This window comes from Cinclus cinclus, chromosome 9, assembly GCF_963662255.1.
Source record: "Cinclus cinclus chromosome 9, bCinCin1.1, whole genome shotgun sequence".
Taxonomy (NCBI): domain Eukaryota; kingdom Metazoa; phylum Chordata; class Aves; order Passeriformes; family Cinclidae; genus Cinclus; species Cinclus cinclus.
In genome coordinates, this window is record NC_085054.1 from 13,076,940 (window position 1) to 13,103,161 (window position 26,222).

At 37.1% G+C, this 26,222-nt stretch overlaps 1 protein-coding gene across 1 annotated transcript in view; it reads left to right on the forward strand.

Annotated features, from left to right (window-relative positions):
- The window catches only part of PLA2R1 (phospholipase A2 receptor 1), a 35,733-nt gene extending 10,683 nt beyond the window's left edge, over window positions 1-25,050 (forward strand). The window contains exons 8-30 of the mRNA XM_062498326.1: window positions 1,143-1,300; window positions 2,676-2,783; window positions 4,424-4,536; window positions 6,616-6,785; window positions 7,765-7,967; window positions 8,250-8,395; window positions 8,875-8,959; window positions 9,330-9,462; window positions 9,855-9,890; window positions 10,388-10,545; window positions 13,433-13,497; window positions 13,829-13,932; window positions 15,234-15,376; window positions 16,194-16,311; window positions 17,005-17,135; window positions 17,706-17,841; window positions 20,865-21,103; window positions 21,651-21,819; window positions 22,700-22,840; window positions 23,273-23,389; window positions 23,829-24,005; window positions 24,596-24,625; window positions 24,833-25,050. Coding sequence (XP_062354310.1) covers window positions 1,143-1,300; window positions 2,676-2,783; window positions 4,424-4,536; window positions 6,616-6,785; window positions 7,765-7,967; window positions 8,250-8,395; window positions 8,875-8,959; window positions 9,330-9,462; window positions 9,855-9,890; window positions 10,388-10,545; window positions 13,433-13,497; window positions 13,829-13,932; window positions 15,234-15,376; window positions 16,194-16,311; window positions 17,005-17,135; window positions 17,706-17,841; window positions 20,865-21,103; window positions 21,651-21,819; window positions 22,700-22,840; window positions 23,273-23,389; window positions 23,829-24,005; window positions 24,596-24,625; window positions 24,833-25,050 — 3,098 coding nt within the window. The remainder of the gene's footprint in view (window positions 1-1,142; window positions 1,301-2,675; window positions 2,784-4,423; window positions 4,537-6,615; window positions 6,786-7,764; window positions 7,968-8,249; window positions 8,396-8,874; window positions 8,960-9,329; window positions 9,463-9,854; window positions 9,891-10,387; window positions 10,546-13,432; window positions 13,498-13,828; window positions 13,933-15,233; window positions 15,377-16,193; window positions 16,312-17,004; window positions 17,136-17,705; window positions 17,842-20,864; window positions 21,104-21,650; window positions 21,820-22,699; window positions 22,841-23,272; window positions 23,390-23,828; window positions 24,006-24,595; window positions 24,626-24,832) is intronic.
- The last annotated feature ends 1,172 nt before the right edge of the window (window positions 25,051-26,222 follow it).

Here is a 26,222-nt window from a genome sequence, read left to right on the forward strand (position 1 = left end):
ATAAAGATCTGACTCCACGAAGCAGACACAGCGAGGCCATAGTAAACATGCTAAGTTTTGTCCTTTCCTGTTCTTGCTTGGTGCCTTGCAAACTGTTGGAAAATATTCAGTCATCGACCTTATACTAGGGCTGTGCTTAGAAGCAAAACCAATTCAGTGTATCTTTTGCTTGCAAGCTGACCTGATCCACACTACAAAATTGTTGCTGTTACTATGAGGGCAGAGTCCCCTTTGATGTCAGCAGGGCGTATCAAAGCACTTCTGCTAGGTCACATTATCCTGAGAGGTAGTGTAATTACGCAAGGAACTTAATGAACAAAAGCTCTTTGATGCAGCAATGCCAATACTTTTGTTGTCATAACGGTGGCAAAGAAAAGTATTTTCTGCCTGTCACTGACACCAGTGTGCTGGCAGAGCTGCACAGTTTGGTTGTGAGTTTTTCTCGCAGAGCTGGGGCACAGTGACACTTGGAGATTTAGGAGATTAACCTCTATCATCTTCCTCACCTCTATAAAGGCCCTCCATAGGTAACAAATACCATTATCTGCAGGGATGCTGTAATGGATAGATGTAACTGTTCTCAACTTGTATTCAGCTTCAGTATGCTGCTTGTCTCCAGGCTGCTTCAGGCTTCTTTTCAGGAGAAGGGCTTGCATGCCTGAAAGCCTGTGTGCTTCTTCTCCTGTAGTAGTTGGTCAAATAAGACTTAACATCAAACTTCAAGCCTTGTCTCTCCTGTATTTGTCAGATGCTGGCTACAACTGTGCTGTCACTGGACCCTAGAACTCTCAGAAGTTAAAGCTGAGCGTGCCATGGAAAATTGTATGAAGTAATATTTCACTTCCATGTCAGTTTTTCTACCCCATGCACTTCAAGAAAACGCATATGCTCTTAATTTTTCAGGATTTTAAAGCATATTGTCATGTATGTTGATTCTATTTTTGGAACTATTTAGTTTTCAAGCGCAGAACATAGTCTCATCACTAAGGTTTCCTAAAGTTTATACAGCTTTTTTTTTTTCCTGAAAGAAGGACATGCCTATGAAAGTCCCATGAATAATTTTTAATGGTGGTATCATGTTAAAGGAAAAACAGGATTTATCACTTCACCATTAAAATCTGAACACATTTATTCTTTTACAGAAAATGTAACAGAGGCATGGATTGGATTATACAGTAATAACACACCTGTTGTTTTTGAGTGGACAGATAGCACCCCAGTAAAATTCTCTAACTGGCACAGACAAGAACCTAACACCTTTCAAAGAACAGGACAACTCTGTGTTTCAGCACAAGGATCTGTAAGTTTTCTTTTTAAAAGAATAAGGCTCTTGTTTTTAGCTCATAATAATTTTGTTTCTTGTTGTGCATACTTTCTTTAAACCATGACCTGGAGTATGACTTTTTATTTTGATTCCTGATGTATTCACGTTATGATAAATGCAGTGCAGCCTTTAGAAACCAATGCATTCTGCAGTCGTGATGCACAGAAAATTAATCACAGATTTTGAACTTATGTTCAATAAAAAATACTACATATATAAAGCCTACCAAATGAAAGACAACAAATATGAGTGGGTATTTTGATAGAGTAATTTAAAATCCAAGTAGTGCGTATCATAAATTATGATGCATTAAGTTCTGGTCTTGAAAGTTTCAAATTCATGTTTTGAAAAACGTCAGCTGTGCCTGTACTATCTTGGTGTAAATAACTATAAATTTTATGGAGCCTCTTTCAAAATCACAGTAGTCTAGGTCTACATAAAAGTATAGAAGCTGACAGTAGGAGATTGGTACCAAATCAGTCAGGGGATGTAAAATAGGGAGTAATGTTAAAACAACACTGTCCTGTCTTGTTGGTATTTATGGTACTCTCAATTCTTTTGGAATGTAATCATGCATTTATTTTACTTTTTCAGTTAACAGTATTTATACTCACTACTGCATGACTTGCATAAGTAGCACAGTAATTTTTATTTTTGTTTTTGCAAAGTATGTTTTGTCTGAATGTGAAAACGCTATCAAGAAAAGTTTCTGTTGTCTCTACAGTGATAGGTCCAGGTTGCAGTCTTTAATGCAGGGGAAAGCCAACACAATTACAGTGAGTGGGAAAAGTGTGTTCCTATTGGAAGCAGAAAATAGGACTTGGGAACAATTGGGGGTTTTAGATTACAAAGTTGTATTTTACTCAGTTTGCAAGTGCAAACAAACAAATGAAAATGTAAAATACGAAGGAAAAGTAGGTTCAAGGTAAAATTTTTCAAGCATTGTTTTTGATATATGTCCAGCATGTACAGATGTGTGAAAATTATATGATACAAAGTTTGTAATATCTTGAGTAAGGACTGTTCAAATACAGAGATTAATCTTAGAAGGAACTGTGATAGCTAGAAAGAAAAATGCTTTGGCAAGGCCATGGTGTTAGTTAATTAAGATGTTTTATATCCTGAAGACTGATTCAAAAAGACAAACCCATTTGTATGATTGATTTGAGATGTCCTGCTGATAGTGTTGGTAGAGATAAATGGACCATCTGAGGATGAGTAAATGGAGTGAGAAAAATTGCATATTTTTTAGTGAAGAGTTAAAAGAGAAAAAGAGAGTGTAATCTAATGTTTGTATAGATAGCCATGAGAATATGAGTATATACAGAATATGCTCTTTTTTATTCCTTAGGAAGGACATTGGAGGATTAAAAAATGTGAAGACAAATCTTTCTTTATCTGCAAAAAAGCAGGAGAATTTAATAGTGTCTCTCCTGAGCTGGAATCAAGTTGTCCAGAGGTAAGTGGGTTTGTGGTTGTTTTAATACAATACTAATGACATAGAATTATATAGGTAACCTCTAAATACAGCTACAGAACATATGGATGCAAATAGAGAGATAATTTTAGTTTTTCATATTAAAGACATGCATGTTTTGCTTGGAAAAGTCTCACTGTTTGCTTTAAAAGTATGTAAGCTGAATTTTAATGTAAGATTCAAAGCCTTCACAAAATGCCTTTCATGGCTTGTTGTTTCATCAGTGATTGTGACCCAAGTTCCTATTTCTTTCTAGATCAAAAGTGAAGCCCTTTTGTCCACCATCTGTACAAATAATGGCTGTTATATGATGCCTCGTCCCACACATGGTTTTCATACATTGAAATGGAATGTCAGGGTGAAAAACAATCAGTCTCATTGACACGGAGGGTGAATTCTTCCACTGGTACATTAGAATTCCATTTACTTTCAAACACAAATGGCAAGGAGCACAGCTACTTAGCGAGGACATTCCATCCTATTTTCAGGCATTTAGGCTCTGCATTCTGGTAGTAAAAGGAACTGTGTTAAAGTATGACTTCATTTGCCAGCAGTTCCTTTTCAGTGTGGAAAGAGGAAACTTGTTGAATTTCTGTTATATTCAAAACCGCAGAGGAAAAAAAAAAACTCTCTTTTCTAAGCCACTTTATTATTTAGCTCATTGTCTTCCTTTTTTAATGTAATGTCTTATTTCTTGGGAGATGAAGAAACACAAGCAGTTCAGCTGAATTACAAGAAGGTTGAAGCTGAACTGTTTGGAGTCAGATGCAGTCTTTTGCCAGATGTAGAGTGTCCAGATCCAGAATTCTTGTCATACCATTATGGACATTACTGCGTGATTCCAGCTTAGCATTTCCAAAAGTTTAGGGTGACTGCATTTATTTCATTTGGACCAATGTGTTTCGATACTCCAGAATTTTGTATGTTATTAGCGTAACAAAGGTTTGTCACAGTCCTGACTGGGTGAAAAATGTGTAGAGCATTAAGGTTTTCTTGACAAGCTGTAGTCAGCAGTTTGACAGCACTTCAGCTTCTTCTCAGTGCTATGCCCCTCAGGATTGAGTCTCAAGGTATTGAGCTACTGGTCATAAGTATTTTGATCCACTCTGGCAACTTTTACTCAGGATAAATTTCCACTTCTTGTTTCACACCCTGTGAAAACATCTGCTGAACCTTCTTACGGTCCCTTGGCTTTGATCCTTTTCTTTTTAATGTGGAAACAGTTATATTCATTTAATCAAAAGGCTGAGTGAATGCATTATCTCTTTATTCTCTTGCTTATTTAAAACATTTGATCAGAAGACCAAGCAGGTATGCTGCATGAAGTCATGCCAGCAGAGCATACACCAGTCCAGGTGGTGTCTTTTGGACAGCCAGGGGTGAATAGGATGAAATAAAAGACTAATAATGAGGTGAAATGAGGCAAACTGACCATTGACACAGTGTTCTGACTCATCTGATACTCATATTTTCAGTGACCTTGAGGGTAACTGCTCTTCAACCTTGGTAGGAAAGAAAAGATCTATAGGTATGCCAGGAATCATCAGACAGAAGGTACAAAAGGGGGACAAGTTTTTAACAACTATACAATAATCTGTAAAATAATGTTCATTTCTTTTAAGGGATGGGAAAGACATGGTGGATATTGTTACAAAATCGACACTAGCCCTCGAAGTTTTGAACATGCTTCCAGTGGTTATTTCTGCCCATCTGCACTTGTATCAGTAACAAACAGGTAGTTAATCCTATTAGACAGTGTGAAGATACCTCTAATAAGAGCTATTCTAACTTCATGAAGCGTTGCATGGCAAAAGATATTACCACTGTGAGATAATATTTGCTTGAGAGGTGAGCATAATTACTAACATCAGTTAAAATTGAGGGTGTGCTTTGTATTGCTTTCTAATTGAAAATAAATTTACTAAAAAACAACTGTTGGGCTAATAAACACTTGCAGCAATGTGCATACATGGTCATGCAGAAATCTAAAGAAAATGCCTTCTACAGGGGTATGTAACGTCTTTATTGGAAACTTTATTGGTGTGCTTGGAAGGTGTACTGAAAAATGAAAATATACTTACTTTTTATAATGAAAAAATATGAAATTTTAATTCAAACCAATTAATGTTTCATAATTTTTTCTATGTATGTATTCATTTTATGTGATTTCTCAACAAATAGGGTAAGAGAGTAAATGTTTGAAAGCATTTGTCACTGTTTTCCCATGCCTTGTTCTTACTTGCCTCTATTTTAGCTTTAGCAAGAGCTTTCTCCTCTGTAGATGTCCAGATGCTTGGGTTTTCTCTGCTCTCTTTGGTATTTACCATTTATGTTGGCTTTCCATTGAAGTCTGATATACTAACAGAAAAACTATATAGATACTTTAACTGCTGTACATTTATTGTTTAAAAAAACCCCAACCCTAAACAACCAGAAAAAACCCAAACCCTGAAAATATAAGGAGGAAATGTCTGCTCCCTTTAAATCAGGGGAAGTAACCCCCAGCAATCAGATAAACAGTAGGTAGGTGTTTTAGGAAAACACTGGCTACCTGCATAAGGATTTCCATCAGTGGGAATTTGCCCTGCCCACTGGTTTCAGAATGGTGTACAGGGTGTACAGCACTGAGCTGCAAAACAGCAAAGGTCCTTTCAAGGGGAATAAAGGACAAATTCTTGCAGCTCAAATGTGGCAGGGAGCTGAGGCATGCAGGCATCACTGAAATCATATCTTCTGTCTTTTTCTGCTTTTTAATTTTTTTTTTTTTTCCACTTCTGGGTGTAGTCAGCACTAATTATGATGTTAGTTCCCAGTTTCAGTCAGCAGCAGTGGCAAGGAGTAGCAAAAAACATGTTTGTTGAGTGGTTTTGTTGAATTACTGCTGGGCTTTGTTCTGGACTGAAAACTGCAAAAACTTTTCAGTTATTGATCCTAAAATGTTCATTATATATTAAGTTGTAAAGGAAGGAGAATAGACATAAAAAGAGAACATGCAGAGGAAATGAAAGTTAAATACAAGTTCTGAGTCACAGTGTTACAGATATATCCAGTTTTTTACATTAATGTCATCCTTATGTTTAGCCATTCTTTTCAGAGTTTGTGAAACCAAAAACTCGAGTGAGTCCTCATCACACTGGGAAACTTCTTTGCTGTATAATTTTCAGAGTCAGCTGCTTAAATGTGCTCATAAACTGAAACCCTCTTGTATAATCCTGTACCAATTATATCAGAACTAATTGTATTTAAGTGATAATTGGATTACTGTACACAACAGCTATAACTTGCAAAAAGGTGTGTATCTCTCACATAACTTTAGTGAAGAAACCAAAGAAAAAAAAAGTGATTCTTTGTAGTTAGTTCAGCTGGTGCTTTGGATCCTTCAGATCTGGTGTCTTAGCGCTGGTTTGTGTGTCTGCTGGTTTCAGTAGGACACTTCTATGCAGAGACTTTTCTTTCTTCTGGAGTCTTTTCAGACCCCACTAACTTTTTTCCTTCATACAAGGATTTTCTTGTTTTTATTTGTGCATCATTAATACATTCTATCTTTCCATCTTGTAATTCAAGCATTGAGGTTATAAGATCTGATTCTAGTGTTTCTTTTATGTGGTTAACTACTGAAAAAAATAGGGAAAATTTGTGGCTTGTGATACAGATTTGTGCCTTGAGGTCCCCACAGCATTCTGTTGAGAAAATTAAGTATCCCTACTACCTTTTTCTCTTATGAGATAACTTAAATTATTTCATGAGAGCTATTCACTGAAATACTGATTTACCTATTTTATTCTAAAAGCTTTATCTTGATTATCTTACTAAGGTTTGAACAAGCTTTTATCAACAGCATGATCCACAGCATGGCAGAATCTGAGAGAACTTATATTTGGATAGGCTTGCAAGACCTTAACAACACAGGAGAATACTTTTGGTTAAGTACAGCAGGAAAGAATCACTCTGTGAGCTACACAAACTGGAGCAAGTACCAGCCACGTGAGTAACATGTTGGTAAAAAAAGCAATGGCTTGGAAATGGAAACTGGGGAGTGTGCTCTCTTCTCCATGGCACCAGTGGCTTAGCAGGGATGGAAGAGTCCCAGTCTTTTCCCAGCCTAGCCAAAAAAGCAGAGAGATAAATTTACATTTGCTGTTGGCTCCATAACCTAAAGTTGCCTGTAGATGGGCCCTCCTAGCTAATCCCTGAAATTTTTCTTTTCCTGTGAGGTGTTTTACATACATTCCTTTATGAACCTTAATATATTTGTTGAATACATCAAGGTTTTGAAAAAAACTTCAAAAACCAAACTTGATGTTTTCCATCCATTTCTTTATGAACTTTTCAAGGGCTTCTTGAGACTCCCAGCAAAAGGTCCTAGAAAAGTAATGAATTTTATTCAGTAACAGTCACAATTTGAGATTTGCATTTTATGTGAAATATAAGCCAGAGGTTGCCAGATACATTTATGTGAATAACAGCACTGTGTGGAGGTTTCTTCTTCTTCTTGTTTAGTCTGATCTAGTTTGTTATAGTAACTCTAAGGAAAATATTCCAAGGAAACAAAAGGTGAAAAACTTAAATAGCTGTTCAACCTTTGAAACTGCTAGGCAATATCTGAAAATAGAGATATAATTATAAAGATACTCCATTTCAATAATGACTCTCTACATTTATTGGTATTTATATTATTTACTACTGCAAAAGTAATAAAAATGTAATGTTTTTAATTGCATTTCTTCTGCATTTTGTGAGAGGAAGCGTTTTGTCATGGTTCATTTTAAAAGCTCAAGTCAGCACTAAGACAGGCTTAAAAACTTAAAGAACTGGCTGCTGACCAAAGAATTTGACAGTTTTCTGAGTTCATTAAGGTTTTATCCAGAAACTCATTACAATAAAACAACCACTTGACAAAAAAAAAAAAATCACAAAATTCCGATGTTTTATTCTGATATTCAGCTCTTATTCCCATGCCTAGGTCGTTCTGGAGGATGTGTGGCTTTGCGAGGGCAGCATCCTGTTGGTTACTGGGAGGTGAAAAGCTGTAAGAACTTCAAAGCAATGTCATTGTGCAAGCAAAAAATCAATTCTTATGAAGAACCTGAACTTACTTTTCAAAAATATTCAAGTTCCTGCTATTTTGGATGGGAGTCGGAACCTAATCTGCTCAACTGCTACAAGGTACATGTCATACTTTCTGATTCTACACCTGCTTAAGGATATGCTGCTTCTAAAGCATTTTTGATGAGGCATTATTTTTTTCAGTCAGCAAACAAAAATTTCCTGTTACCATCCTGCACTGTATTTAAAAATGAGAGAAAGTAATAAGCATCAGAGCTATGCCTGTAATATACATGACTTTAGTTTGGAAAAACAGTGAGTTAATATTTGATTTTTATAGGTTTCTGAAAAAAATGCTCTCTGAAATGAACTACATTAATGAAAATGTTTATTTTATTGCAGATATTTCACAATGAAAAAGTTCTGATGAGAAGAACGTGGGATGAAGCAGAAACGTTGTGTCAAGATTTTGGAGCCCATCTTGCTAGTTTTAGCCACATATATGAAGAAATATTTTTAAACAATCTATTATATACAATTTTTGATAGGTAAATATATTTTTAACATCAACATGATTCATCTTAATCATACTAATCCACAATTTACATTATTCCATCCTCTTTACTAGTGTCCAAAGAAGTCCCTACTCTAATGTGAACATAAAATGGGTGAAATGCATCAACAACATTGCAATGTGATTCTTTTTGAAGATGATCTTTGTGGTAAATGTTGAGCAGCTGTTATTGTCAAGGTGGTATTTTTGTGACTTAACATTCCTGTTTGAAATGGGTGTTCAACAATTTTAATCCTATTCTAAATGTGTTCATCTTGTAAAACATAATCTAATATTTTAATATGAAATCAAGAGTTTACTTCAAGGACACAAAAAAATTAAGAAATGTATTATGGGATGATATATTGAATTCAAGAAGAAATTACTATGTGTATTTGTACTAATAAAAGTTATTCCTGAAATAGCTAAGGAAAAAGTGCGTGAGAAATGTTATTTTCTTTGTTTCTGTTATAGAACAGAAGAGAGACAGTTCTGGATTGGATTTAATAAAAGAAATGCACTTTCTGGAGGGGCATGGCAGTGGTCTGACAGAACACCTGTAATTATCTGTTTACTCTGTATTTCTGTAACCTGTTAAGTCGTATCTGAGCATGCGTTGAACCAAGGCAAAGGCTTTTAGATGTGGGCAACTGCTGTTAATCATGTAAAAAAAAGTTGTTAGGCTTCATAGCTATTCAGTTATTTTTATGAAGAAGTCTGTTCTAAGATATGTAAATTGGACAGGATACTGGGGGAACTTGGCTGTGGACCCTATTATTTCTATTTTACCATCATAATTTAGGCAGTTGTCTAGTTGTTGCTTAGATGTTCCTATTGTATACACGCCTAAATCCTTTCCCTTTATGATGAGGTTTTTAAATGCTTCATCTTGTGTTGTCAGTGAAAGAGAATGAATGTGCTGTTTTCAGGTTGTATCTTCGTTTTTGGAGGACAAGTATGTTGAAGATGACTCTAGAAACTGTGGTGTGTTCAAAGTAAACAGAACAGTCTTTCCAGCACACTGCAATGAAAAGCGTGAATGGATATGCAAAATACCAAAAGGTAGAATGTTAATTAAAATGCATTGTCTGTTATACACATTACTTGCAGTTCAGTAGAGACAAAGAAAATATATCTAAAAGTCTCCTTTTTAACCACCTCTGGAGTTCTCATTGGTCTTGTGCATGAAATCATGGCAAGGCCAAATGAGTTATTCCACTTGCATTTGTTGCCCAGTTAACAGATCCAATGTGAGCATTCAATTTAAAAACATATAACAAGATTACTAGTAAGATAGCAATACTCATTCAAAGTTGTTATTCATAAAAACTACAGTAAATGTTTTTAGTAAGTATGGCAATTATTTTATTTTATTCCACATTTAAGTCCTTTTTTTATCCCTGAACAGGAATAGCAATAGTCTTAATGATTTTTGGTTTGTACTTTTCTTGCAGGTGTCAAACCAATGAGTCCAGTTTGGTACACAGCAGGTATGAAAATATTTTCTTTTTTCATCTTGAAACAATATAACTTGGAAATGTAATTTAAGCCTTTGTTAAAAATAAAATAACTAAAATATTCTAAGTTGAAATATTACAGTAAGTAACTCTGTAGGAACTTCTTGTTACAGATAAATCTGCCACTGCTGTTTAGGAACACCAGAGCATCACATACTGCTTTGGTTGGGTTAAGGAATATTGCCAGTAATAAGCACAGGAGTTTGATAACCTGATCATCACTTTAAAATTGCCCTGCTGTTAAGCCTGGACAACTCTCTTGATATCTATCTCAGGGGACAGAGTATTAGGGGAAAAAAAAACCTCATCATCCATTTTTTGTCATCACAAATTGTTAAATATGGTTCTGCTGTTCCTAGTGGTATATTTGTCCCCTGTGGCTGCAGGCAGGCTATGGGAGTAAAATAGGGTGAGACTTGAAATGAGTTTTTCACCCTTTCACACCACTGACTCTCTTGCTTATTTTCTAGAGCTGCCCTGGTCATATTATCAAGGAGCAGAATATCTTTTCCATGTCAGCCCTGCAGAATGGGAAACCTGTAAGTTTGTCTGTGGCTGGCTTCGTGGTGGATTGGCAATTATGAATTCTTCTGGTGAACAAACTTTTATTCAAAATAAAATAAGGAAGGTAAGAAAAAGTACCCCTTTTAAAAAAAAAAAACCCTCAGGTAGTAACTGGCTATCTTCTGCTGTATCTATCTTTCAGAGAATCTGTCTGCCTGTTTTTCCAGGTAGAATCCAAAAGACATTTTACTTTGAAATAATGTTCTTGCTATCTTAATTTCCTATATCTCTCCCTGAAGCTCTGTTTAGCTTAAGAAGTCAGTAGCATTTCAAATCTGAAGAATCAGCTCTACTATTGAGCAGGTTGATCAATCTGCCTCAAAACACCCAAGAGGAGCAAAATCCAGCTTCCTATCCCAAAGTTGGGAAAGTGTGGGGGGCAAAGAGAAAGGTGTGTTTCATGTGTGGTGTACATTCTTCTGTTTCTTCCTCTCCACCCACCCCTGCTGGCCAAGGGGAGCTGTCATGGTTCCTCACATGCACACAGTGGTTCTGCATCCCCTGGGATGTCTCCTGATCCAAGTGCAGTTCTGCATTCCCATTTTGTCACTTGGGAGGTCACTTGTGATCAGTTAGCAATACAGGGGGATGTTACAGAGGGATGTTTCAGAGGGTGTATTCACATGATGTGGGCAGTAAATACAGATGTTTGTAATGGTCTCCATAGTTTAAATCTTCAACACCATCTGTTGAGGACGGCTGGCCAAGAGTGAAGGATTGCCAGTTTCTCTGCATCTTAATTGTATGTATGTCTATAAACCTTACAGGAGAGTGCTTATGGCCATGGGAATAGATTACCTTTTCCTCTGTGTGCACCAGCGTGGGTAATATTCCAATCAGTCCACAGATTTGTATGATGTCTACTGAATTAAACTCCCTTGTGACTATGGACTTTTATATGGGGGGGAAGAAAAAGACATTTTCCTCTAAATTTCCTCCTCTAGTTTACAGCAGAACCTTCCCTAGAACCTTGCTGATGTAACAAACAGCTTTGACAGTGAGAACTAGCTTCGCAAGCAGATGAATTCCCAAGAAACTGAGTCTATTTCCTTTTAGGTGTTCTCAGTAAAAGCAAAATAATGAAAACATTAAAAATTGATGCAAATAGTCTGTCTGCCTTACTGAGGACAAAATTCTGCAGCTGTAATGTAAAGGAATATTGTAGTGTAATCTTTAAAAGAACATCTTGTTCTGGGTAGAAAAGCTCTTGACCCACACTTACTGTGTACAGGCCTTCTGTGCTTTTAACTTGTAAAACAAAGCATAAATAGAATTGTGTTATACTAATATGGGGTCTTTCAGTTTCCAAGGATTTACACATAATTTTATCTCCTTTTTAAGTAATTTTATATTAAAGCATGATGAAATAGATTTAAACCAGTAGATCATAGCAGAAAAAACCATGATGAACAGCAACAGAACTGGCTATGCTGTCTTGTCTTCTTCCACATCTACCAGTCTGTGATGTGATATAATTACTGTATTACCTAACTTAATATTTATGACTTAAAAAATTATATAAATTTAAAAACTTAAGATCGCTTAAAATGGATAATCAAATGTGGCTTTAAAGTCATGTTTACTTACATGATATTTTTTAAAAGGGGATTTATCATTAGAATTAGTGGGCATTTCAAAAGTTTATGAGCATTCCGCAGTGAAAAATCTTAAGTTTAGTCTCCTGACACTGGAAATCAGCTTAACTTCCTAGTAGTTTTGTCTCAGAATACAAAATACACTGTAAATGTATATGTATAGGTATAGGTATATGTATATATTATTATATGTATTATTATATTACACTGTAATACAGCTGTTTTAAAGCCTGCTGGGTTTGGCTGAGCTTTCTCCGCATAGCCACGTTAGTCCCTGAGTGATTGTAACTATTTTCCTTTGGAAGTAGGAGTAAGTATGGCAGTCACTAAAATAACATTCAGCTGTCCAAATAGACTTTGCATGTGTCATTTGAAAACTTGGTCAACATTTCTTAGTATGGAATTTGGAATCACATTTTTCACTATTTCTTTAAAATCTTTAATTTCTAGGCTGAGTGCTATAATTAGAAAACTAAACTCAGGGGGCAGGCAATATCAAATCAGAGAGCATTCCAGAGTCTTTGTCAGAAATGTCTGTTTTCTTCATTTGATATTGCTATGTAAGATGTGAGCTGGAGAAATCCTAACTGTAACTTGAAGGACAGTTTGGAAGCATTACACAGGCTGGACTTTCAGACAAAAAATAAATGTATTACAGATACGAGGTGGCTTATCTAGCATCCTGCACATTCAGAACCTTTTGTTTTTTCTTTTTCCTGAAGCCCCCAAACTGTGACTAAGGGGCTAACTTTAAGTGAAACCAATTCATTGATTAAGCTAAAATCAATTCAACAGAGCAATAACACATGGCTGTTTGAATTGCATTATTTCCATGGCTTTTCAATAATGCTTTGCCTTTTAGAAGAAAAGGTCTAGACCCTTTCATGAGAACAGCAATCAATTTGGAAAGTATCTCTTGAAAACTGGTATGAGCCATACAAAGTTAGCAAATGTTCAGAAAGCATTTTGGAAACATTGAGGATCAGCACTATATTACAGCTCAAAGGAAATACTTGCTATTGTTTAATTTTAGGAATAAGGGAAAAACAAATTCTGGTCTAAGATGACAGTCTTTTCAAACCAGATAGGCTGTAAATTCCTAAAACTGTAAATTCCTACATTACAGGAGACACATCAGCAATCCTGTGGAAAGATGGGAGCTAAATCATGCTCTACTCCAGTGAATAACCTCACTGAAGTTACATTAATTAACATGGGCAGGATTTAGCAAGTGATCTTCCCATTGGAACCCAGTGGAGATGGTATTTGAGTACACAGTCTGACTTTAGGGGTTTGTTAATGCATTGGTAGAAGGGCAACAACATCTAAACACTTGGCAAAACATTTCTTTTCTAGCTGTCGAGCAGTGATGTTCACTGGTGGATTGGATTGCACGCAGAAAACCTCAGTGATGAGTTTCGGTAAGAATTCGTGTCTGCCACAGCTGCTGTGAGTTGTGCTTGGCATGGCCTGTCCCAGTAGGATGGGCCAAAGCAGCTTGGGAGACTGAGTGGGATATTCAAGAGACAGATTCTCATTTAAATATCATTCAGAATAGTGCTGCTCTTAATTTATCTCTGTATTGCAATATTCCTTCTGACGGGGCTGTAAAAGACATTTATATTGACCTTGGTCACAGTGGTTGGTTGTTTACTTTCTCCCTTGCATCTCCTTTTGAACTTGTTATTGGAGGGTGTAATTTTAGGTAAGGACAGGAAAAAGTGAAAGTTCATTCTTAATATTTCTCTGTAGGTGGAGAGATGAATCACCAGTAACGTACCAGAACTGGGATGAAGGGAGGGAAAGAGAGCTGCAGAAACCAGGGAAAAGATGTGGCTTCATTTCATCACAAACAGGTTTCTTTTATATTTCCTTTTGCTGCAGTAATTGTGACTTGATTCTGTTGTTGGCCAAAGGGTTTATTTTTATTTTTTTTCATTGCTTTTGAGATATGCAGTCTGTATTAAAGTCCTGTTCCATGGTTATAATTTGTATGACTCCTTCTGTGACTAAGGAAAGAATAGTGAAATATCATTAATATGCTCAGAGACTAGGTTGTAGGTTTTAAGAGTATTTTTATAGTTACAGGTCTCTAATGTCAAAATACAAAGATTTCAGTGCTATTGATGCCTCACTTTTAATTGGGCTTTTATTTGGGACAGCAATAATGTTAATGTGTTGCTGGTATTCACAGATACTTTTCTCATCGCCAAATGACACACATGGACTTAGCAATAATTTTTCCAACATCTTTATACGGTTTTTCTCCCAGCACATGACTTTAAGTACTCAGGTTTCTACCTTATTTTTGATCCCATAGCCAATCTGCTGAGGGATTTTTGGGTCCCATAATTTTGGTGTTATCCTTTTAATTATGGCAAATTTCTATATTTCACTAGGCTATTAAAAAAAAATCACTGTGCTGCTGGTTTAATGACTTGTATCATCTCACAGTGTCTGTTTTCTGATGATCTGCAAGTCACATCATAAAGTAAACATGTCAGGTTCCAAGGAAAATAAAAATAGCTATCTTTGTATCTGTGAGAAGAGCTGAAAAGGTTAGTGCAGCTGCAGTCTTGTAATCCCAACCTTGAAAGTCAAAATTGGAAAAATGTAAAACCTTTGTTATTTCCACACATGATCTTGGCGTTTTGATTTGTGACTTTTGAATGCTTGAGTCTGCTATTGCCATATTTAGTATCAGGTAAAAGGAAGGGATGCCCACCCTCCCCCCTCTGCTGGCCAAAGGTGGGGGCTGGCCAAAAATTTGTTGAGCTTCCTGAAAAGTGTGTTTTCTTTCTAAGCAGGTCAGCATTTTTTATCATCACCTGAATCTTGCCAAAAAATTTCAATGTAAGGAAGTCAGACTATTTTATCTGGAAGGCATATTATTTTTTTCATAATTTATTTTTCAAATAAATCATTATATAGTCATATGTTATGTTACTCAGTGTAGAGGAATTGGTTTTACTTGATGAAATTAAACTGGAAATAACATTATGTGCCCATGAGCTGTCAAATCCATTGTAATGCAGTATGTCCAAATGTATTTGATGTAGAATCTCTTTTTACTGAAACACTAAACAATATCTTAGCTATCTAAGAAAAAACCCTTTCCAATTCTCAGCATTGAACTGTGATTTTTCTTTTTACTCAGGACTCTGGGGTGATGAAAACTGTACTGTTTCACTTCCCTGTATTTGTAAACGTAAAATTCCAAAGAAGATAGAGAAAGAGATTCCAAAAGACCTGAACCAACAAGGAGCATGTCCCAAAGGCTGGTTACATTTTGGATTTAAGGTAAAAGCTTTTTTTATGCTGTTTCGTTGTTCAAAATGCATTCCATATGTAGGACAGAAATTGTGCTTAAGGATTACTTAATATTTGAAGATTTTCCTGTTTTTTGAGAACAGGGCCCTTAGGTTTATAACCACTGACATGGTGACACCAAGATTAATTGCTGTTAAGTTGCTGCCCACACTTTAAGAAGTTGTCTAAACAAGGTGTTAAAAATTTTTCTTCAGTTTCAGGGAGTAAATACTCATGCAAAAGCTCTGCATTTGTGCCTTTGCCATAAAAAGCCTGTCCTTTTGGCATAAAGAGCCTCTCTTTTTCACGTATGACAATTCCAAGTGTCTTTTATGATCTCAAAAGAGGTCTCTAACCCCTTGATGTACTAAATGCATCCCTAATTGCTGCTGTCCTCTGAAACATGCTGTTTAAAATGGGCTTCATTAAAGATAATTATAGGCCCTAGTCTATTTGCAGTTGAGGGTCAAAAGGTAACTATTTCTTCTGGCTTCTCTTAAATGCCTGAGTTCCTTAATAGCAACACGCGTTGAGGTGGCTGAATTTATCCCAGTGCTCACTGCAGTGACTGCAAGGATAAATTTAACCTCAATTGTTTGCCTTGAAAAAGCTGATTTGAATGCAATCCAGATCACAGCTGAAAAGTAACACTGAGCGTGCTGGAGATGTCCATGGCAGGACAGAAAACAGTGAAATATTTAACATTTAGTAACAGCATGTGAAATGTTTTAGTGATCACTCAGTGATAAATGACTGATGGAAAGCAAATAAAGCAAGTTTGTTTATTTGGTTTTGTTTTTTGAAACAGTGCTTTTTAATACAAATTCCAAAGGATCCAGAACATCTGAGAAACTGGTATTCTGCACAAGAATTCTGCAGTAACAATGATGGGTCACTTGCTATCCTGGAAGATGAACTGGAGCAAGGTATAGTGCTGAAAATATTGATAATAAATAAAACATCATCTTTATTAGGATGCTGTAGTAAAGTTTAATCTTGGATACAGATTTAGGAAAGAAGATTGCTCATCTATTACCCATGGTTCCGCTGCTTTAAATACATTAAGATTTCTCTTTCTCAGTTTGCCAAAATGTAAAGGTTCACTCAGATATACGACAGGTACATTTTAAGGAGTAATTGCAAATTCTTTTGTGCTTACCACACTTTAAAAATACTCCCAAAGATGGAATAGCCATTTAAAATTTTGCAATTTAAAATTTTTACCTTACCTCATTCTAATCTTTTAATAGTACTTAAAATCTTATCTGTAGTATAGCACCAGGCTGGAGCTGTCAGAGAAATAAATGCCAGCAAATTTGGAAATATTTATGAACCCTATTCATAAAAACCTGTAGAAAACTTTTTCAGTTGGACTGTATTGTGGTTGGACTGGTAGTATTAGCTAGTGGAGTAGGTCCTAACCCAATTGAAATTAATCAATTTAACTGAATTTATAGTTAGATGATACTGAAATGCCACTCATTCTTATTTTCTGGTAACAATGTAACCTTATTGATTGGAAATTAATTTTTTTCAATGCTTTAGTGAGTTGCAAGAGGCTTCATCTATCCCTAAATACTTACTGCTTTATTTTATTTTGTTTCTGTTTCATTTTCTAGCTTTCATAACAATGAATCTGTATGGGTGGAAAACCAGTGTTTGGATAGGTTTCCAGACTGATGATTATGAAAAGCAGTTGAATGAAAATCCTCAAATGTATTCCAACTGGTCACCAGTTGAAGTAGTGGATGTGAGTATTTTCAGAGGAGTTGTGACAGTGAGAAGTTTTTATGATTTTTATGCATAAAAATCATGACTTCCATAAGACAGGGCCAAAGTTGTTACAGCAATTTAGGCTGCTGCTAATTTTTGCAGCTTCAAAGAACTTCAAAGATTTACAGGCACAACTAGAAGGAGCAAACAAGGCACCATCAAGACAGATATTTGCATAATTTGTGGCTCTACTCACGTTCTCTTGCAGCTGGTTTTAAGCAGCAAAGTTGGAATCATGTAGTTACTGTTAGATACTTGGTCTGAGCAAAGTTTAGGAACAAGATTATGAATTTCCTATTTTAATACCTTGTTTTGCAACGTGTTAGTTCCAATTGGAGTTATCATTTTGGTTTGTTCACTGAAAGCTTGTGACTTTTTAATATGAGGTTATTGTTTCAAATTGTATTTATGGTACTGTTCATTGTTTTACCTAAATGTTTGTTACAGAAACTTTGAGATAATTATTCTCCTAAATTTGATGTAATAATTATGCATTGTTTTACACAGTGTGTTTTTAAATTAATATACAGTTCTGTGTTGATTACAGAGAGAGCATTTTAACATTCAAGATCAACTTCCACTGTGTACACTGGTATCAAATAACCCTAATTTTTATTTTACGGGAAAATGGTACTTAGAAAACTGTCAGAAAAATTACGGGTTTGTCTGCCAAAAGACTCAGGGTAAGGTTTTGTCTTGCTTTGCTTCTGTTCTCTTTTCTTACTATATGGGATTTGTCTTCCTTGGTTTTTACCTAGAAGCAGCTTTTTATAAGTGTCTCTAGAAAAAGGAACGTAAGAGATTTCTAAGACAGTTTGCTTTTTAGACAGGCTAGCTCTACACTATTGAATAAATCAGCAGCTGGGATGTAGAAGTAATTGCTAGAAAATATTCTCTTATTAAGTTTTCCTCCTAACTTTGAGCATTCTGTACCATGTCTTTGAATTATAAATAGAGATGAAATTTCATGTCTTCTCTCATGGCTGCAGAGAAACCACATGAAATTGCAAAAGGCTAAACTGAGGGTGATTTTAATGAAAATATGATTTAGGGTGGGGGGTTGTAACTTGTAGTGTTAGATCAGAAGAGACTCTAGAAAATTTAACCCTAAAGAGACAACTCTGCTGCTGCTGCCTGGGAGGGGAGGCACGGCCAGCTGGGAAGCAGAACAAGTCCAAGCTTTGGGCAGTGCTTCCGTGGGACTCAAACAAAGCAGGATTTTACATCATTTATTGGGAATTACAGTTGTGAGAAGGGCTGGAGCGATCCTGTACACAGTGCAGAAAGAATAAATAAATGTGCTTTCCTGCTGGTTTGCTTCAGTTACATCCCAAACGTTTGTGTTTTAACCCCTTGCTGCAGCTTGAGACAGATGGGAAAGGCGTGGAAAGGCAGGAAGGAAAAGCCTTGTGGTGGCCGGAATTCTGGCGAGGATTTGGGCTGCAGTGAGTGCTCAGGATTTCCCAGCTGTGTCACTGAAAGTCGGGAATAAAACTTTCCAACACTGTAATTTCAGTGTTAGAAAGCTGACTTACTTTATTTTGGCACCAGGCGTGCAGGGAGTATCTCCTCCTAATTCATGCCCTGCAGCCAGCCAGCAGACTAGTTGAAATCTGTGAAACTTATACATATTCATTACATTTCCCCAAACTCGTACATATATGCTAAACGCTCCCGCGAATTTATTTGCATATTTAAATCACTTCTTGGAGCTTGTTTACTTTGAAGTAGGGGTCTTTTGAGGGTCTCTGGTGGCCATTTGGGGAACATCCCATTCCTCCAATTACCTTTTTTTGGTCATAGCCCTCTAAAAAAAGTTTCTTTTCTTGGAACGAATCCCAGTGATGTGGGCTGTTCAAGATATTCTTGATATGAGCGTTGATACTGCTCAGGCCCACAGTCTTCAAGATGATCCCTTGCACTGTTGGTTAAAGCTAAAGGAATTCAAAAGACTTAAGCTCTATTTGTTACAATGGAAGGTTTTCCCTGCAGGGAGGTGAATCTGAGTGGTCCATGGGCCAGGCTGTACTGCAGCTTGGCACTGCCCCATGCACAGCAAGTGTCCCTGGGTTAAATGGACCATCCTGCCTCCCCAGTGGGACACCCATGGCACTATCTCAAGATATCAGGCAGTTCAGCTTGCTGATTCAACATAAAACTTCCCTGTATTTTTTTCACCTCCTGCTTTTTTTTTTCTTTTTTTTTTTTTGTCTAATTAATGTCATTTTCTGCAGCTTTTTACAGGCTGTGTCAGCTTTGTGCAGGGTCAGGCAAACACCAGACCAAGAAATTTGCAGCAGGAAGAGCAGAGAAGCAAGGAAGGGAGTAGTGAGACAGCCTCTTGCTAGCAGTAGTGAACTGCTGAATTTGCTCAAGTGTCCAAACAAATGTGTCAGTTCCTGGAAAGATGAGATGGTGCTTTGCTTCTGCCATCCTGCCTGCATTCCATTTCCTCTTTTTTGAATTATTTTCTGAAGGAGACTAAAACAAAAGAAAGCAGCAGGGGATTTGAACTGAGTTCTGATCTCTCGGTGATGCTTGACTTATTGTGTCAGTGATTTACAGCATTTCCTGCCCTTTTTTAAGCAGTGACACACGCTGAAAGCTGGAACAGAGCAGGGTGCTTCAGTTAGCTCAAGAGCAGAACTTTTTCTTGCTTAAAAATTTCTAGTCTTAAATGGTTTGTGAATGACTGGTAATAAACTCATTTACTATTTTAAAATGTTTGTTTTCACTCCTCCTCCTCTCTTAGCCATTAAGGGAACCAAGTCTAGAAAGGTCTTTGCTACCTCGTAGCGAAGCAACCATTTAGTTTTGTAATCACGCAGAAGCTTTACAGTGAGAAATATTCCAAACTGACAAACAGGTTCAAAACAGCATCATTTTTTGAGTACACTGGAAGCATTCACAAACATTAGCAAAGGCATTTCCCTCCTGTAAGAGTGTGAGTGAAGCAGCATCACAGACTGGGCTGAGCTGAGATGGTCTCTGTCTTCTGCTCTTTTTATTTATTTATTTTTTTTTTTTAACATGAGACTCTCTCTGACTTCCATAAAGCTAAGAACCCTGCTTCTTCCTTTCATTGTTCTGGACATTGCCGGGTTAGTTCATCATCAAAAACACATTTAAGTCTCAATTTCTGGATTCTGTTTAAGTGCCACACTACGGGCTTCCTACATTGGCTCATGGATATTAAAGATGAGCTTGAGAAGCTCCCAAGCATTTACTTTGTTATTCTATTGGCTGTATCACTTATTTGAGGCCAGGCCTTATGATTTAAGATGATTGTGGAAATTGTTAATAATAATAGCTCAAAAAATAGGTAATCTAATTGACTAATGCAAGGTATCTGGGGATAAAAACCACTCTGCAGCCCACTGCTCCTGGACATTTGGGATATGCCCAGATCTGGTGATTTCTTACTGACCTCTAAAGGTGCAGTCCGTGGAACTAACCTCATTCAGGTTTGGGGGTTTTTTTTAATACATTAAACTCACCCCTTCATGTAATGAGTTTTATGATAGACTTTCAGATACTGTTCTAGTAGTCATTGTCTTTTTTAAATTTCACAGTGCCTTCCTAATACCAAGGAGTTTGCAATTTTTTCATTTGTTTGTAATGATAGTTCTGATTGCTTTTAGGAGCTGCTCAGATATGATCAAGTTGCCTGTTTTAAAAATAAGTTCTTTATTTCTGTTTATAACAGACGTATCCAGACATGTTAACAATGCATCTGATATGTATCCTGTGCCAGACACTTTAGAATATGGAAACAGAATGTATAAACTAATAAGTGGGAATTTTACATGGTCTTCAGCATTACAAGCCTGCATGGCAAACAGTGCAGAGCTGGTGAGCATTACAGACCAGTACCACCAGGCTTTCCTCACAGTCATCGTCAGTCGGCTGGGATACAACCACTGGATCGGGCTCTTCACTTCCGACGTACGTAGCAGAATCCCTGGCTGGGGATGTGATGCTGCCAAGGAGATTTTCCAGTAACAAGCTAGTGAGATGTGTCATTGATTTGGTGTCACAGAAAGTTTGCATCTGGAGATAAAACCCTGAAAAATTTGAGCCTTAAACTTTTATTTTTTTTTTTATCTTTTAGCATAATGTGTAAGTCCAGTGAGAGCCAGTTTGGTGCAACAACTACTGAAAACTTAAAGCCATAGAAAACTTTAAAAACCTGGGGAAAGAAATCTCTTGTAATGCTGACATTGAAATTTCATTGTATCATTTGTAGTAGCCCAATGGCCCAAATAACTGCGTGCTGAAAACAGAAAATTAGATGTAGTTTGTAGTCTCCCAAGAGTGAGTTGGGACGATCCTTGGCTCTGCCTTTTGTTGATTCCTTCTGGGCCTTTAGGGAATTAAGACATTCTGTAATGCCTGGTGAGGATGCCACCAAAAGAAGAGTAACTCTTGTGGTGCTAAAGTATATCAGAAAGATAACCTGAAATATGTTTTAACCTGAAATCTGTTTTGGCAGAATGGGCTTAACTTTGAATGGTCAGATGGGACCCGGTCTTTGTTCACCTTCTGGGAAGATGACGAGTCCCAGGCCTTTGGCAGCTGTGTTTACATTGATACTTCAGGGCACTGGAAAAGTGCAAATTGTGAACAATTTCTGCAAGGAGCAGTTTGCCATGTGCCACCCAGTAAGTCTGTCAAGGTTTATATATTAAATCTTTGCATCTGCAGATGTATGTACTGACAGTGGAAATACGTGAAAGGAGTTTAACTGGTTGGAGGGTAAACAATGTTGAGCAAGGCTGACTATTACTTAAAACTGAAGTATATTTCTCTGTATTTCCTATTTGTGAAACCACTGAGGTCTGATCTGTAGGAGAATGGAAAGAGAACTTTCATAATGGAAAAGAAACAGAAAAACTACTCACTCTGTCTCTTCAGTGAACACTGTATTATCTGTGAAAAATGAGGATTGCTAATGACCTAGCTTGAAGGGAAATAAATCCAGTTTGCTGCAGTTAACTGTGGGATGGGAGAAGGGAAGCATTTAGAACAAGGTGAAAAAATCAATCATATCTTCACTGATGAATACATCAAAGATTGTGCAATTTTGTTTAGTAAAGGTAAAAAATATTTTTCTGTATCCTAAAATATGCTGTGTTTCCTGCAATGCTCTGTCAGTCACCTGGGCCTCAGTTAAATCCAGAATTGAGGTCTGGAACCCCGTTCAGTGCCAGGCTGCAGGGTCTTGTGGCAGCACCCAGTTCTTCATGTAGTTCCCATTCAGAGGTGTTGATCACCTGGGCCCCTGATGAGCTCATGACCTCCTCTACACATCACTGTCAGATTGTCCTGATCCTGCTGTTGTAATCCAGCAAGGCTTTTGATCAGAAGTAAAACCAACTGTATTCATTTAATACAAATACACGCAACCACTAGATTTTCACTTTGAAAAAACAGAGGCATAACACAATAACATGCTTATTAGCATTACTCCAAAACAGTGTGTGGAATGTTATATTAATGTGTATTTTGTTTTGCCAATAAAGCTGTGCTGTTACTTCACAGAAAAGAAACTCAATGCCTATAAAGGCTTATGTTCAGAAAAAAATGTACCCTGGATCAAATTCAAAAACAGTTGCTACAGCTTTTCCACAGTTCTGCAGGGCATGAGTTTTGATGCAGCATATGAGGTCTGCAAAAATCAAGGTAAGTGATTACTTTGTAGCTACCAAATGTCATTGTGATATCTTAAATCAATATTTGTTTTCTGAAATGACTGAAATCATGGCATATGTTTTCTCTGTTTCAAGATAACGGTAGTGGAACTCATAAGCCAACTATGAAATTGGAGGCAGTATGCATAAAAAAAAAAATGTTCCTTTCTGTGTGAGAATACTGATTTCTCCAGTAAAACATAACATGAACATTTTTCCCTTCAAATTTGTTTTAAAGTCATGTGAGAATGGTTTTGTATTTGCTTGAGCATTTTCACATAAATTACAAATTTAAGAACTTATAATGTATAACCAGACTTTTTGAGCTCTTCAATTAAGACTCATAATGTTAAGTTTTTGAAATGCAATGTTACATTTTAATAACATGGATTGCTTGAAAATTTGTTGTGTGTTTAATTTGAAGGATCAAATCTTCTGACTATTCAAGATGAAGATGAAAATGCCTTCATTTTGGAAGAATTGCACAGTTTTGGTTATTCTGTACAAATGGTTTGGTTGAACATTCTGCTAGTTACAGACAGTAAGTTTGGGGAAGAATAGAACTCTATGTAAGAATCTGGTCTGTGTTTGGGTTGTTTTCAAAATAAACATTTCCATAACCATTTTTCAGAGCACTTTTGTCTTTTGAGGTTTTGTTCACTGATTTGTGTCTGTTTATGATGTAGTAAAACCAGTGAGGCTTTCTGCAATGGTTACCAGTATTTTGAATACTCAATATGCATACATGCATGTAAATGCCTTTTTTTCCTTCTTAAAGGTACACTACAGAGTGCCTTCTGTGTTAACTACATAGGATGTTTTAAAATCCTTCAAGAAAAAAAAGTAATACAGTGGCCAAACAGACAGAATCCTAGTATTCTGTAATACTGTTTTTTCATGTGAGGGTAAACCTGACTGAAATAGAAATATTTCTCAAAATACTATTCTGTTTTGTAATAATTTTCAACTTCTGCCTGTAGATGAGACAGTCTCCTGGTTTGATGGTTCTCCTTTAAATTATTCTAACTGGGGCATCAGAGAGCCTGAATTTGATCATCTCAAAGGGAATTTCTGCATCAGCTTGAGGACCACAGATGGAGTCTGGCAATTATCTCCATGCAGAGAAAAAAGGGGTTTTGTGTGTAAAATGGATGCAGGTATGTACTTCCTTATAACCACTGTTTTACTTGTTCCTCGTTGCTTGCTTACTTGGTGTCAATTTTCCTTTAATTAATTCTGTCCCTTGGCATGGAGGAAAAAAACCAACATCTCTAAAAGCCCCAGGCAGCTGGGGTGACCTCTGTTTGGGGAGCCTGGGCAGCCACTGCCAAGTGCAGGATCCTCCCTGTGCATCAGGGTGACCTCCACAGCCCCCAGGGAGGGCAGGTCACAAGGCAGCTGTGAGCCCACGCAAAATCCCTCAGCCACTGCTGGACCCACTACCCAGACTGATGTGCCTCTGCATGCTCCTGTTCATGAATTTGTACTTTAAGAAGTGGGTAAATACTGCTGCTCATCCTTGCACAAATGCCAATTAATATATTCCACCAAATTAAAGGGATTTTAATAACATACTAGATTATGTTTAACTTGGCCAGTTGGAATAACATTGACATGAGTCAAATTAAACAAAGAATAGCCTATTCTTGTTGGTTTAGGTAGATTGTCTTCTCAGTATCCATTTTAAAGTGAATATACGTAATAACCTCTGTGGGTCATTTTGTGACTGTTCTGGATTTTATTTCAGATACTGATACAACAGAATCCTCTGAAAAAGGTAAACTCTGCACTTTTTTAATAAGGAATAATACACATCTTGAGCTGATATTTTGTGAGTATTTTTTACTGTTAAACCTGTAATTTGAAATATGTGACATGTAAGGAGTAGTAATGTTTTCCTTAAAAGAGCTATATGTTTATATTTCAAATGACTTGTAATTGTAGCTATATTTGCTTAATAACAATTTCTGTTCTTCCCTTTCAGCATCATACAGTGGGCTTGTAGCTCTTGCTGTTCTTGTGACGTTGGTGATGTTGGCTGCCATTTCCCTTTTCCTGTGGTGCCTGCACAAAGAGAATAACCAACTCTTCCGCAGGATACTGTGGGTCAGAAACTCCTATTTGCCACAGATTAATGCTGATGGTCCTGCTTTGGAAGAAAGTATCCTCATTTCTGACTTTGAGAAAAGTGAGAACAATTAATTGTTCAGGACTAGCAAGTGGTCTTGTCTTCTGTGTGAAACTTCACAGCCTACAGTGGTTTTTCTCATTCTTGGGAGTCCCTTGGAGTGCCCATATCCTGAGAAACCCTCAAGGCCATCGGAATCAATGCTGGGGGAGCTCCCTACCCTGGAGATCTTTTGCTTTGTTGCAGGATGAGGTGAGGATGCAAGGCAGAGGCATGGAGAAAATTTCTTCTCTGGGACAGGCCAGGAATTGAAAATACTCACAGACCATAAACCTTCAACCTCTCACTTGGAGCAGTCATGTTTGTGGTCCCAGAGCAGTGGGCATTTGCATGCAACTTTTTCCTTTGGGAATGTTTGGGCCTTTGTGTTTTCTTTTTATACTTTGCAGAACCTGCTTATCAGCTGGCATTAAAATTTGAAATTTGGCCTTGAATTTAGGAACTCTGAAATATATTCCAAGGATTATGGGGAAGACCTCCTCTCCTCTCCTCTCCTCTCCTCTCCTCTCCTCTCCTCTCCTCTCCTCTCCTCTCCTCTCCTCTCCTCTCCTCTCCTCTCCTCTCCTCTCCTCTCCTCTCCTCTCCTCTCCTCTCCTCTCCTCTCCTCTCCTCTCCTCTCCTCTCCTCTCCTCTCCTCTCCTCTCCTCTCCTCTCCTCTCCTCTCCTCTCCTCTCCTCTCCTTTTTTTTTTCCCCTGGCAAAATGAACGGTTATTTTTTTCTGCAAAATGAATGGTTATTTTTCAGATGCTAGATTCTTGTCACATTGATTTCCAAGCTTGCAGGGAGATGAAGTCACTCTTGACTTGACTCTGCCAGGGTTTTGGTAGTTTGGCCTGTGATTCCTGGTTCATGTTATAAAATAAATTAGTCTAGAGATATAATGGCATATGGGCTTTGTCATCCTGAACTTACATTCATGTGAGATGCATCCAGCATCCTATTAAAGATTTAGCTATGTCATCTCTCACCTAGATTATTTCAGAAATGGAATCCCATCAGCCTTCATTAAAAACATATTCAGGCAATATCTGTTGGAAGAAAAAGCCCCTGCTATAAATATTTCTGGAGGTATGGAATAATGGCTTTACTGTTCACCTGCAGTGTTCCTGTGAGCAGTATTCATGGACATTCTTGCTGAGACCCTGCTCTCCAAAGCAAAGGGCAACATGTGTGGGAGCTACATTG